Source organism: Panthera leo, chromosome A3 (assembly GCF_018350215.1).
Source record: "Panthera leo isolate Ple1 chromosome A3, P.leo_Ple1_pat1.1, whole genome shotgun sequence".
In the NCBI taxonomy this organism is placed as follows: Eukaryota; Metazoa; Chordata; class Mammalia; order Carnivora; family Felidae; genus Panthera; species Panthera leo.
Genome location: NC_056681.1, coordinates 87,915,831 through 87,928,004, shown reverse-complemented (window position 1 = coordinate 87,928,004; position 12,174 = coordinate 87,915,831). Strand labels below are relative to the sequence as shown.

At 49.6% G+C, this 12,174-nt stretch overlaps 1 protein-coding gene across 7 annotated transcripts in view; it reads right to left on the bottom strand.

The window, feature by feature from the left end:
- Positions 1-12,174, bottom strand: part of DYSF (dysferlin) — a 224,646-nt gene that overhangs the window by 152,585 nt on the left and 59,887 nt on the right. For all 7 annotated transcript variants that reach the window (XM_042932648.1, XM_042932652.1, XM_042932650.1 and 4 more), the window contains exons 5-12: positions 11,636-11,750; positions 10,303-10,395; positions 9,731-9,942; positions 7,513-7,641; positions 6,998-7,060; positions 6,205-6,255; positions 4,644-4,674; positions 3,940-4,055 (exon numbers count right to left, since the gene is read on the bottom strand). In XM_042932648.1, coding sequence (XP_042788582.1) covers positions 3,940-4,055; positions 4,644-4,674; positions 6,205-6,255; positions 6,998-7,060; positions 7,513-7,641; positions 9,731-9,942; positions 10,303-10,395; positions 11,636-11,750 — 810 coding nt within the window. The remainder of the gene's footprint in view (positions 1-3,939; positions 4,056-4,643; positions 4,675-6,204; positions 6,256-6,997; positions 7,061-7,512; positions 7,642-9,730; positions 9,943-10,302; positions 10,396-11,635; positions 11,751-12,174) is intronic.

Genomic DNA, 12,174 nt, shown 5'->3' with positions numbered 1-12,174 from the left:
ATCCAAGCTGGAGATGAGCAACTTAGGAGTCTCAGGTGGAAAGAGATGGGCTCCTGGAAAGTGAGAGTCAAAGAGACAGTGAAGAGGCAGGCAAAGGAATTTTACTGAGCCACTGAATTTGAAGGATCCATATTTTTATAAACTTTTTTAATGTTTATTTTCGAGAGAGAGAGCGCAAGCAGGGGAGGGGCAGAAAGAGAGGGAGACACAGAATCGGAAGCAGGCTCTGGGCTCTGAAATGTCAGCACAGAGCCCCACATAGGGCTCGAAACCAGGAACCATGGAATCATGACCTGAGCCGAAGCCAGACATTTAACTGACCGAGCTACTCAGGCGCCCCAAAGATCCATATTTTTAAAGCGGGGGGGGGGGGGGGGGGGGGGGGGGGAAGCATCAGGAGAATCACCAATGCTAAAGGAGAAGAGAGTTTGAAATAAGCTATGGGCTCTAGAATCAAACTCTGTGGAGGAACAGAGAGGATTAATAGCAGAGAAGAGCCCCTGGAGGTTGGCAACAGTGACCCTCCAGCACGTGGTTTCAGGGAAAGAAGGTGGCAGGAATCCTAGTGATGAGGAGGAGGAATGAGCAGTTAGGAGAGGAGTAGAGAACAACAACACAGCGTACTCCCTGAAGAAGTTGGCAATTCCTGGAAGCGAGCTGCAAGCAGTTTGGAGAAGAGGGATGGGGAGCAATGAGTGAAAGTGAGGGTGTTCGAAGGTAGGGACATCTTGGGCCTGGTACAGACCAAAGGGCAGAAGAGGAGACACCAGGAGGAGCACGTAGAACAAGATGGCAGAGGACTCGAGAACATGGCAAAGGAGGCGGGAAGATGGGGAAGGGAGGGAAGACAAATGAAGTCAGGAATGAGGAACCAGGGAGCTTCCAGGAGCTCACATCCTTCACTGCTGTGCAACCCTGCCTCTCCAAGGAGGCGGAGGTTGGGGCTTAGGAAAGACAGCAAAGTTTGGAAACAGCCACTGTGGAGAATGGAATGAGTAAAGAACACCCAAGTAAAAGAAGAGGCTGGTAGCCCCCAGGTTCATCTAGCCAGCACCTCCAGGTGACCTCTGTCACCCAAACTGACCAAGGAGTGGTACAGACAATAGGGGATGGTGGAGTCATGAGGTGTGGCAGAACCCCCTATTGTGGGGCCAGTAAGCACATGGTGAGAACTGTGATGGAGGTGGGTGGGGTCCGTCCAGCCTGGAGGAGGGGAAAGCATGGCAGGAGGACACTGATGGACTGGGAAATCCGAGAGGAGTCAGGGGGGGCTGTAATGCCAGGGAGGAAGGACTGTCATTCAGCAGGGGTGAGGGAGGAAAAAGGCAGAAAGAGAGCAGCGGAGAGAGGGATTTCGGAGCTCAGGGTCTTAAAGGAAATAAAATCAGATATTGGTGGCTCATCAGCGAGGACACGTCACATCTCGGGACAACGGCAAAGATGAGAATCCGCAAGCAGAGATGTCCCTGGACCAGCTCTGTCTGTGCCAGGGGTGAGTAACAGCCCAGAAGAGGGGGAATCAATCATCGAGGCAGCGTTTGAAGGAGGAGGCAGCACCGAAGTTGGGAAAGCTGCTGGCCGGGAGGCTGCAGTGGGAAGTGAAAGGTGGCTGTTCCTGACATTCCAGAACCCATGGAGAGTCGGAGCAGAAAGTGGGGGCTTCTGTCTGAGTTTCAAAAGAAGTGGCTTCATCAGGAAAGAGCAAGGTTACAATTAATAGGAAGAGGAGGAAGAAATGTTTTAGAAAAGGGTAACAGGCTCAGAGATGCCACGAGAAGAGCAAGATTGTACAATGTCTGGAGAGAGGTGCTACAGAAGGACAGGGCTGGACTGTGGGGTGAGAAGAAGGGACAGGTGCCTTTGGGAGGGCGGAGCTTGTCCACCTGAGCACCATCAGCCCCCTGCACGGCACAGAACCCTGGGTTCTCCATCCCCTAACCCTCCCCACTGTGGTTTCCTGAGCCTTTGTCATCAGCCAACCCCTATTCCTGACGTCCTCGTGGAACCTGCCCTCCGCCTCCATGATTAGTGGCTTTCCCTGGGCGACTCCACCTCCCACCGCTCTTGTACCTAGAGATCCGCTTTCCCCACTCTCGCCTCTCCCTCTCCTGGCTGTCACAGGCTGGGAAGAGAAGTCCACACCTTGCACGTGCACCCACCATCACTCCACCTTCTCTTTTATCTGCAAGTCCACACCACCGCATGTGCCACTCTCTCCCCTGGTTCCCACAGTACCGGCCACCAAGCTGAGGACGCGTGGTCACCTTTCCTTGATGACTCTAGTCCCTGCCTCATCGCTTGCCTATATGCCTTCCAATTCTCCCAGCAGATAACCAACATCCATGTGGACAAGTCAGTCACCAGCACAGCTCCCTTCCTCCACCAGCAGCACCTTAATCTCCCCTCCCCTTCAGCTGCTGGAGGCATGGCCATATCTCAACTTCCAGCCACTCAGGGCCCTTCTTCTAGCAAAACTGTGGCCACTGAAACCTTTCTCTGAAGACAGCTTTCAACCCGTCTGCCTCCTCCAAACTCTCAGTCACAGTGTGAGGCAACCAATGCAGCCTGGCACACTGCAGGTGCTCAAAAATTGTGCGTTCCCTTCTCTCTGCCCGCCCCCCTCATCAGCTCTAAGCCTTGCACCCCTGCATCCTCCCTGCCCGGCACCACCAGCCATGTCCCGATGCCCTGGCTCCCTCAGCCCAGTGCTTCCACTGCTCCTGCCTTGCCCACGCCATCTACCTTCCTCCCTCCTACTTCCAGGCCACTGACTATTATGGGGCCCCACCACAAAGCTGTCAACCCAGAGTGGGCGCTCTTGTGTCTGCTCAGAAACCCTTCTGTTTACCTGGAATTAACCCCTCATTCCTCTCCCAAAACTACTGCAAACTTTCTCTCTTCTGGCCAAACATGCAAAGATGCTGTTACCTCCCCAATTCCGCATGCCTCTCTTGTTCTTCCCACTCTCAACCTGTAACTTGACTTACTGGCGTGTAAAGAGGATAATGGTATATGCTCAGCCGATAAAATTCAAGGTGGAGTAGATAGAGAGAATGATCTCACTTTTGCAAAAAAAGAAAACTATACAACAGATGGGTGGTTGCCAGGGGGGCGGGGGGGGTGGCGGGGAACTGGACGAAGCGTGTCAAATGGTACAACCTTGCATTTATCAAGATAAGTAAGTCACAAGGATGTAATGCACAGCATGGAGACTCTAGTCAATAATACTCTATTGTATATTTGAAAGTTACTGAGAGAATAGATCTTAAAATTTCTCATCACAAGAAAAAATATTTTTGTAACTATGTAAGGTGATGGGTGTTAACTTACTTATCATGATAATCAGTTCACAATGTATACAAATAATAAATTTTTATGTCATATGCCTGAAACAAATACAATGTTATGTCAATACCTCAATTTTTTAAAGTAATAAAAAAATAGAAAAATACACATGTAGATCCTTCTGGAAGGATATGCAACAAGATGTGAATCACAGCTGTCTCTGAGGCGTAGAATTATGAGTGATTCATTTTTTACTTATACTTCTCCACATGTTCTACAGTTCTCATAATTACCATGCATTCTTTTAAATCAGAAAAACCGGGCACCTGGGTGGCTCAGTCGGTGAAGCGTCCGACCTCCACTCAGGTCATGATCTTGAGGTTCACGAGTTTGAGTCTTGCATCGGGCTCTGCACTGGGATTCTCTCCCACTCCCCCTCTCTCTCCGCCCCTTCCCCACTTGCGCTCTCTTTCTCTCTCTCTCTCTCATCCCTTCTCTAGTTGCACACACACACTCTCTTTCTCTCTCAAAAGAAATAAACTTTAATAAAGTAAATAAATAAATCAGAAACATCAAGTTGTGTTTCTGTTTGTTTGTTTGGTGCCTCTCCTGCCAGATGAGGGGCTGTGAGGACAACCCAGGCAACGTACTCACCGGCGCTTCATCTCCGGGGCCCAGCACACAAAGGCTGGCTTTCAGGTAACCTCTGGCCCCAGCAGAGAAATCATCAGGGTCCGAGAGTAGCAGCCACTTCCTGAGATAGGCGTGTCCTAAGAGAGATGACGTCTGTTGGTGACGGCAGAATTAGAAGGGTCCAAGTCTGCAACCACATCTGGGAGCCCGGGGCCGACTACATTTGGGGGAGAGGAGGGATTTATTCACGCAGACCTAGGGGCCACACGTCGAACGTTCATGTGGGTCCAAGTCAGAAATGTCAACAGAAACAACTGTAAGAGGCTACCAAAGCCAGACCCCCGGCCATTTGCCTCCCTCTCAGGAAGTGACCAGACCAGAACAGAAAGCAGGATGTGGAGAAATACTAGACTTGTTATCAAAATGGCCCACCCCTGTCGAAGGTGACACCAGCAACCCTTGCTTGGGGGCTTCCAGATTTAGCATCCCTGACTGGGCCAACGGAGACCCACATGGGGGCTTGTATCTCCCTGAGGGCCTGTTTTACTTGGATGATGGAAGCCTGACTTCTCTCCATTCCTGCAGCTGTCATCTTCAGGATCAGAGTCTACATCTAGATTCTAAAACCCCGAAGGAAGAAAAGTGATTGTCCCAACTGGCTGTCCCCAACAGCCTCCAAAACCAAAATGCAAGGATATGGCCAAGGTGATGAGGATATGACTCACGGGGCTCTCTGTAGATGGTACCCACATCCATCTGAAATCAAGCCAAGAAACACAAATCAAACTCTTGCCTCTGGAGCGTTAAATGAAGTATGGTGCATTATGTCGTCACATTAAAAATCATGCTTTGAAAATCGGCGACATGGGGAAATGTTCGTAAGCTGACATTACATGGGGAAAAAAAGCAGAATACATTTTGATCAAAGCTTGGTAAAGCGTATCTATGCATAGGAAGAAAGAGCAAAAGAAACACAGCAAAATGGTAACTGTGCTCTCTGAGTGGTAGCTTCAGGTGGTAGATTGATTTTACTTTTTTATTTTGTCTTTCTTATATTTTATAATTTTTTTTTAAAAGTTCATAGATCAGAAGGACACTGATGGCTGGGGAGGCTATGCCTGGGGGCAGCCAGAGGTATGAGAACTCTGTCCTTTCCACTCAATTTTGCTATGAACCTAAAACTGCCCTAAAAAAAATTTTTTTATCATGGATTACTTTTATAATTAGAAAAAAGAAAATAATTTTTTTACTTTAACCTCTGGGTTCTCAGAACAAGAATATACTTCAAAGATTAGAGACTCAATACATAAAACCCCATTTATTACAGAAGGACTCAGGATAGATCCCAGTCTTTTAAAACTGCCTCTCCAGGAAAACTGACTTAGTTTTCTATCTTGTGATTACTTCCCAGAGAAGGAGCCATATTTTACTTGGATAGCATGGAGAGGTTAAAATAAGCCTGTACCCCTTCCTTCCATTTGATAAATGCCTGAAGATTCAAAACTGCGAAAATCAGTAAGGACCCATCAAAACGCCATTCGCGAAGGTCTCCATTGCTAGTTGCTTTTGCTTTATGAGACCTGCTGATGCCTTCCTGCGAGCTGAATCATACTGTCAGTTCTTGGTTCTCCGCAGTGCACTCTTGGCTTCTGCATGATCTGGAGCAAACGGAGGGGCAGGCTCCCCGCTCTCCCATGTCGCACCCTGATCCCCTGGACTCCACATCTGGACCCAACTCCAAACCCAGAGCAAGGGCCTGGTCAGAATTAGGAGGGCCACCTAACAGCCAATTCCATGCTGTCTTCCCAGATGTAAGGACCAGTACGAATCAGAAGAAGCTGAATTCCCCCTGTTGGACGTAAGGGAAGAGATTTCCCTCTCTTCCCTTTTTGTCAGGACATTAGAACATCGTTTTGTTTTGTTTTTTTAACTATATTGGGGCAACCTGGGTGGCTCAGTCAGTAAAGTACCCGACTTTGGCTCAGGTCATGATCTCGCAGCTCATGAGTTCGAGCCCCGCATCGGGCTCTGTGCTGACGGCTCAGAGCCTAGAACCTGCTTCAGATTCTGTGTCTCCCTCTCTCTCTGCCTCTCCCCGGCTCATGCTCTGTCTCTCTCTTCTTCAAAAATAAATAAATATTTTTTTAAAAATGTTAACTATATTTCTCCTACACAGACCAATAGGAACAGGACCCCTAAAGCACAAGCCTCTGCACATTATGTACAGAGTTTCTACTAACATGAATTAGCAAGAACTAACCAATTTCAAGGAAAATAAATAATTACCCGGAATTCCCCAATGAGAGCATCTGTCCTGAGAGAACGGGAGTCTACCACCTGGGGGAAAGATAAATTAAAACTCTCACTTACAAGTAAATGTTGGCCCAGGAAGGACCAACACAACATCTCTTCCCTCCCAAGCAGTTAACAGCCAACACTTAGGTAGCACTTGCTCCGTTCCAGAGATTGTTCTGAGAGATGTTTAACACTCACATGAACCCCATGAGTAGGGAGTATTATTGCCCCCTTTTGACAAACGAAAAAACAGAGGCACAGAGACATTATAGGACTTGTACAGAAGCACACAACCCCGAAACACACAGGCAGAACCAGAATACAGACAGTTTGGCTCCCGAGCCCACACGTTCAGCAACTAAACTATACTGCCTTCCAGAAGAAAGACCAAAAAAAAAAAAAAAAAAAGCTAAAGCCCAAAAAAGAAAATCCTGGCCAGAAGCAGGCACATGGACAAACAAAATAAAATGAAAATAAGTGTCCACTGCAGGAATGATTTCAGGCCCCTGACCTACAGCATCTGGGGGGGTTCCTGAGCAGTGGGGGTTCCCCACCCCACTGCTGCCTCCACCTGAGCTACCAAAGGCATTTCTGTGACCGGCAGAACTTGATGGTCTTGAACATCACCCATCCCCTGGGCTTCATGGCTGCTTTCTCACAAATGCTGACACTCATGCCGACAGGCATACACGTCCACGCACGCTGAAACGCACATGTGCACACATGCACAGGGACATGTATGTGAGTGTACATGTAACAGAGAACACTGTTGCCTGAGACATACCGTGATGAAGATGGGCTCGTCAAACAGCTCCGAGGGAGAGTCAAACACATTGAAGAAAAGAGTCTGTGGTCCAGGGCGAAAGGGAAACAAATGAGTAGCTGCTGACCACAGGGCTAGACAGAGAGGGGTTCTCCACCACCCCTTGGACCACCACGCACAGCCTTGACGTCTGGTCCATACAGAAGTGTGGACTGAGCTCATCCCAGCAACGAGCTCTGGGGATTGACAAGTTCTGGGGTATTCCACCCCTGACCTCACGGAGGCTGTCATCTCAGGGACAGGGTGGGTGGCTAGCCCTACAGCATGACAGAGATGTGGAGCATCGAGAGCCCAGTGCAGGAATAAGAGCTACAACCCTCCCTCCAGGTCCACAGATAACCTACTCAGAACCCAGCACATCTCTCCACACAAAGTTAGCGCCATATACAAAAACAAGTGGTTGCCAGGTATCTGCTGTGCGCTCCCAGTTCAGAAGGGCCACCAAGGTCCTAGCCCTGATAACCAGCGCCTCCCACCTCGTTGAAGAGTGGGCTGTTTCCCTTTTGGATCCGTGTCCTCTTGGTCTGCCCGGCAGCAGTGACCTTGACCACAGGCTTGATGTTCACCCCTGGCAGCTGGCGCCCCTCGATCACTTGCACCCTGATCTGAAAGCCAGGAGAAAGTATGGGCATCAGGAAGGGGGAAAGCAGGCAGGCCCCAAGGGAGTCAGAAATCACTGCTGGCTTCTCAGAGGGGTGTGAAGAAGGAATTAGGGGGAACCTGGGTGACTTGGTCGGTTCAGCGTCTGGCTCTTGCTTTGAGCTCAGGTCACGGTCTTGTGGCTGGTGGGATTAGCCAGTGCAAAGCCTGCTTGGGATATTCTCTCTCCCTCTCTTTCTGCCCCTCCCCCACTCACAATCTCTCCCTCTCTCTCTCTCTCTCTCTCTCTCTCTCCCTGTCTGTCTCCTCTCTCACTCAAAATAAAGAAATAAACTTTAATAAATAAATAAATAAATAAATAAATAAATAAATAAATAAGAATTAGGAAGAGCATTATAAGAACAATTGTATTTTCCTACCAAGGTCCCTTGTATCTATCAAATCCTATAGTTCCACACACGAGCTGCCAGGATGCCCCAGGGAACCTCCCAGAATTAAATTCCAGGGCTGGGCCCAGGACCCAGACCCCAGATCATTTCATGCCGCCATTGGCACAAGCCCTCCCGCAGACACCTCGACACCAGCACATCCGAGTGGTTTGAACATTCTTCACTGACAATTCCCTCAGAGGCCAAGCTTACATAGTGGAGTAACCCCACTGTATCCTTTATAGGATGCAATGCTTTCTCACGTTCTGAGAAATAAATTAAGAGTTTTCTCCACTGAACTTTGAGTAATATAAGGTTTCAGGAATATCTGTGCTTCCACATTTAGGCAAGATATTTTAAAACATGAACTTTTAAAATATTAGAACAATTTTCAAGGAAAAATAAGATGTTTACTGGTTTTAAGTTTTAGGCAGCAGTTACTTATTGACAGATCAATCAATACTTTCTTTTTAAAAGCCATACTATAGGGGTGCCTGGGTGGATTAGTCCATTAAGCGTCTGACTTCGGCTCAGATCATGATCTCAAGTTGCTGCGTTCGAGCCCCACATTGGGCTCTGTGCTGACAGCTTGGAGCCTGGAGCCTACTTCAGATTCTGTGTCTTCCCCTCTCTCTCTGCCCCTCCCCTGCTCACTCTCTCTCTCTCTCTCCCTCTCTCTCTCTCAAAAATAAATAAACATTTAAAAAAAGTTAAAAAGCCATACTATAGAAGAATATATTATTAATAACAGTGGAAACGTAGAACCATGATTTTTATTCTCTTCATTTTCCTGTATTTTCTAAATTTTCTACAAAAAAAACATACATCAATTTTCTAAAAAGAAAAAAATAGCAGTAGGTACATGTCTTGGGAATAATAATAATGTTAGAATTTTGTCTCTCAGGCATAGATAGTGGTTACAGCCAGGACTTTCACCTAAATTACCACGATTTAGAACTAATATATTATTACAATTTGTTGCACTTAGTAAAGAGCTAAGTTTCCTGTTTTTAATTTGAAAAGTAATTCTAAGACTTAGTTCAATGTCACTAAATGTCACTATATCAAAATGGAAACATTTGTAGAAAAGAAAAAGCATAAGCAAAGGACCAAAATTAAAATGCAAATAAAATGGGATGAACTTGGGGATTAAAATATGTCAAAGGATTAATATTAACAGTTTTATTGTGTGAAGAGCTTGAACAAATTCAGATTCCACATGACTTTTCTGAAGAATCCATGGCTCTAAGGAAGGGAATGGATCGAGAGAGAAAAGAAGAGAGCTAGACAGAGCTTCCTAGGTTTGGGGATCTTGTTAAAATGCAGATTCTGATTCAGCAGGGCTGGGTGGGGGGGGTCTGCATTTCTAACCAGTTCCCAGGTGTTGCTCGTGCTGCTGGTCCAAGGACCATACCCTGAGTAGCAAAAGCTAGGTAGTTGGAAATCACAGAACAAATGTAAAGATATGCTACATCTCTGCAGTGACACTCCTGCCTCATTTTTTTAAAGAGCAAAACCAGGGCTGTGTTCTGAAGCTCCAGCACATGAACTGCTCATTCAGCGTCTCTCAGGGGCCCGGGGAACCACAGACTCCCGCCTAGGAGAGCCCTTAGGACACTGCCCAGCCTGGACAGAGGAGGCTGTGGTCAGACAGTCAGCCCATTACCTGGAAGTCCTGTGGTTTGTCTGACAGCAGCTTTCTGGACGTGGGAGCACTTCTCTTCCTTTTGATCCCGGGGTGGTAGGGGGGTGGATGGGAAGGCGGCTTCCTCGGGGTGGCGGGAGCCCCAGGGCCTGGGGCCCCACTCTGATCCACTAATGGCTCTGCCTCATCTCCTGTGAGCCCCTGGTCTTCAGTGTCCTCCTCTCCTCCTGTGTCTGGGAGGAGAGGGTGATAATAAGGGCTGGTCCCTCTGGCCCTGGGCTTGGGACGCCCCCTGGCCAATGGAGGAGCCAAAGGGCATGGGCGCTGAGACCCACCACCCACCTCCCCTCCCCATCAGTGAGCCAGGATGGATGAGGGAGAAAGAAGAGGAGCTTCCAATAGCTGAAACTTGAGGGCAGTCAGTCCAGTTAGTCAACAGGGAGGAAACAGAATGGCCCTAGCCCTCCCCACCATGTCCTGCAGGATCAGCCCCTCTGGCCAGCTCGTCCCACTCTCCAGAGCTGACAGATGGCGGCAATGAGACAGTTATGGGTGGTAGGATCAGGATCAGGATAGCCTGGCCCGTGTCTCACCCGTGGGGGCCAGCCACTTCTTTCCAGAGTATCTTGTGTCCACGGTGCTGTCACTGAGCAGGGACCAAGTCTCAGCCCGGCTCTGTCCCCCACCTGGCACGTGGGCAGGGCACAGCCCCAGGAGGGGAGGAGGGAGCTGGGTGAGGACAGCCAACCTAGGGCACCCCCATCCAAACCTGTTCTCCCTGCCTGCCTGAGCCTGGCACAACAGCTCAGAAACAGTTCCCATGCCTGTTGGGGACTGTCCCTTCTCACTACCTTCCAGGCAGGACTAGGAATATGTCACCTTTGGGAGTTTTCCCTGAGTGGCCCGAACCTAACTCTGTCAGATCCATCTCCAAGGCGGTCCCAGAACACTCGGGACCCTTCACTCTCCCTACTCTCTGTGCCCCAGAGCACCCCTTCTTTCTGCCCACCGCCTACCCTCCCTGGCAGCCTATGCCCCAGTCCAGATTGACCTCCCTATCCCCAAGCTCCAACACTGTGGCTGGGCAGGACAGGCTAGGGCACACCCCCACCAGGCGCCGCTCAGGTTTTAATGTGGTGCCTCTCTCTAGCTCCCTGCACCATGAGAGAAATTGTAGGCTCTTTCCCATGACCATGTCCCCACCTGGAACTTCTGTGGAGCTTCCTGCACATTCAAGCAGGCTGGGCCACATGGAGGCCTTACCAGCCCCACACCGGCAAGCCAACCACCCTGGGCTGAATCCTCCCTTGACCGAGCCAGCAGAAGCAGGTGAAGAGAACTGAGGCAACCCTGCAACTTGCTAACTCAGTCTGTTCATTTCGCAAGTGATAAACTGTAGGCCCAGAGAGGGAGAGTGGCCAGCCCAAAGTCACACAGCTACTTGGCGCCAAAGGCAAGAAAGGAACTCATGTACCCTGAATTTGGCCCAGGGCTCTTTCAAGGAAAACCCAGCTCTTTTGTCACATGCCATCACCAAAGGCGTATTAAGTGCCAGACCCAGGCAGCATTCACTGCTGGGGAGCGGGCGGGGCCTCTGGTATCATCTGGGACTGACCCCATCCTAGCACAGGCATGCCTTCTGAAGCCCCCACCCACCCGAGAGCTGAACAGTACAGAGCACCAGCCCAGACATGGCCCCTCCCCAAGAGGGCTCCCTCACGCTAATCCTAGTGGCACTTTTCCTGCACGGCGGAGGGCAGCTCTCACTCCCCACCCACTGGCGTCTTCTCGCCTCTGGACTGAGCAGCCTCCAACCTGGGGAAGGCAGCAGAGGCTGCCTGAAGCCTCACTATGCCCCCCCACCCCCAGGCTTAAGCACTGCTACTGGGCTTCTTCCCAGGGGCCCTGCCAGGGTGGGCTCCTCACCAGCCAGCATATCCAGGTCTGGCAGAGTCGGGGAGGGTTCCAGAGACGCAGACGGTGGGAACAGGGGCACAGCTCCAGGGAGTGGCGTGTAGGACACCTGCAAGACCAGCGAGGCCTGGAAGAGACGGGAGTGGAAGGGCAGCAGGTCAGTACATTGGCCTTGGACCACCACCTCCAGCATCCTTCCTATTCCTTTTACCCCTCCACCTAGGAAAAAGGCTCTAACAAGGGTCAGGTTTGCAGGAGCCTGTGGCAAAGCCTCCCCCAGGGGCCCATCAGCATGGTCAAGTGGTCAAAAGCACAGAATCTGGAATCAGATCCTACCACTCAGAAGCTGTGCGGACTTGGTCAAGATCTGTAACCTCACCATGCCTCACCTTCCTCATCTGTAAAATGATAGTACTAACAGCAATACTACCTTCCTTGTAGGGTCACGTGGGGATTAAGTTAGCCGATAAAGCACATCATAAGCTTCTATAAACGAATCCACAATTCAACCTCTCCTACAGGATTTGTCTTTCTTTTTTCTTTTAATGTTT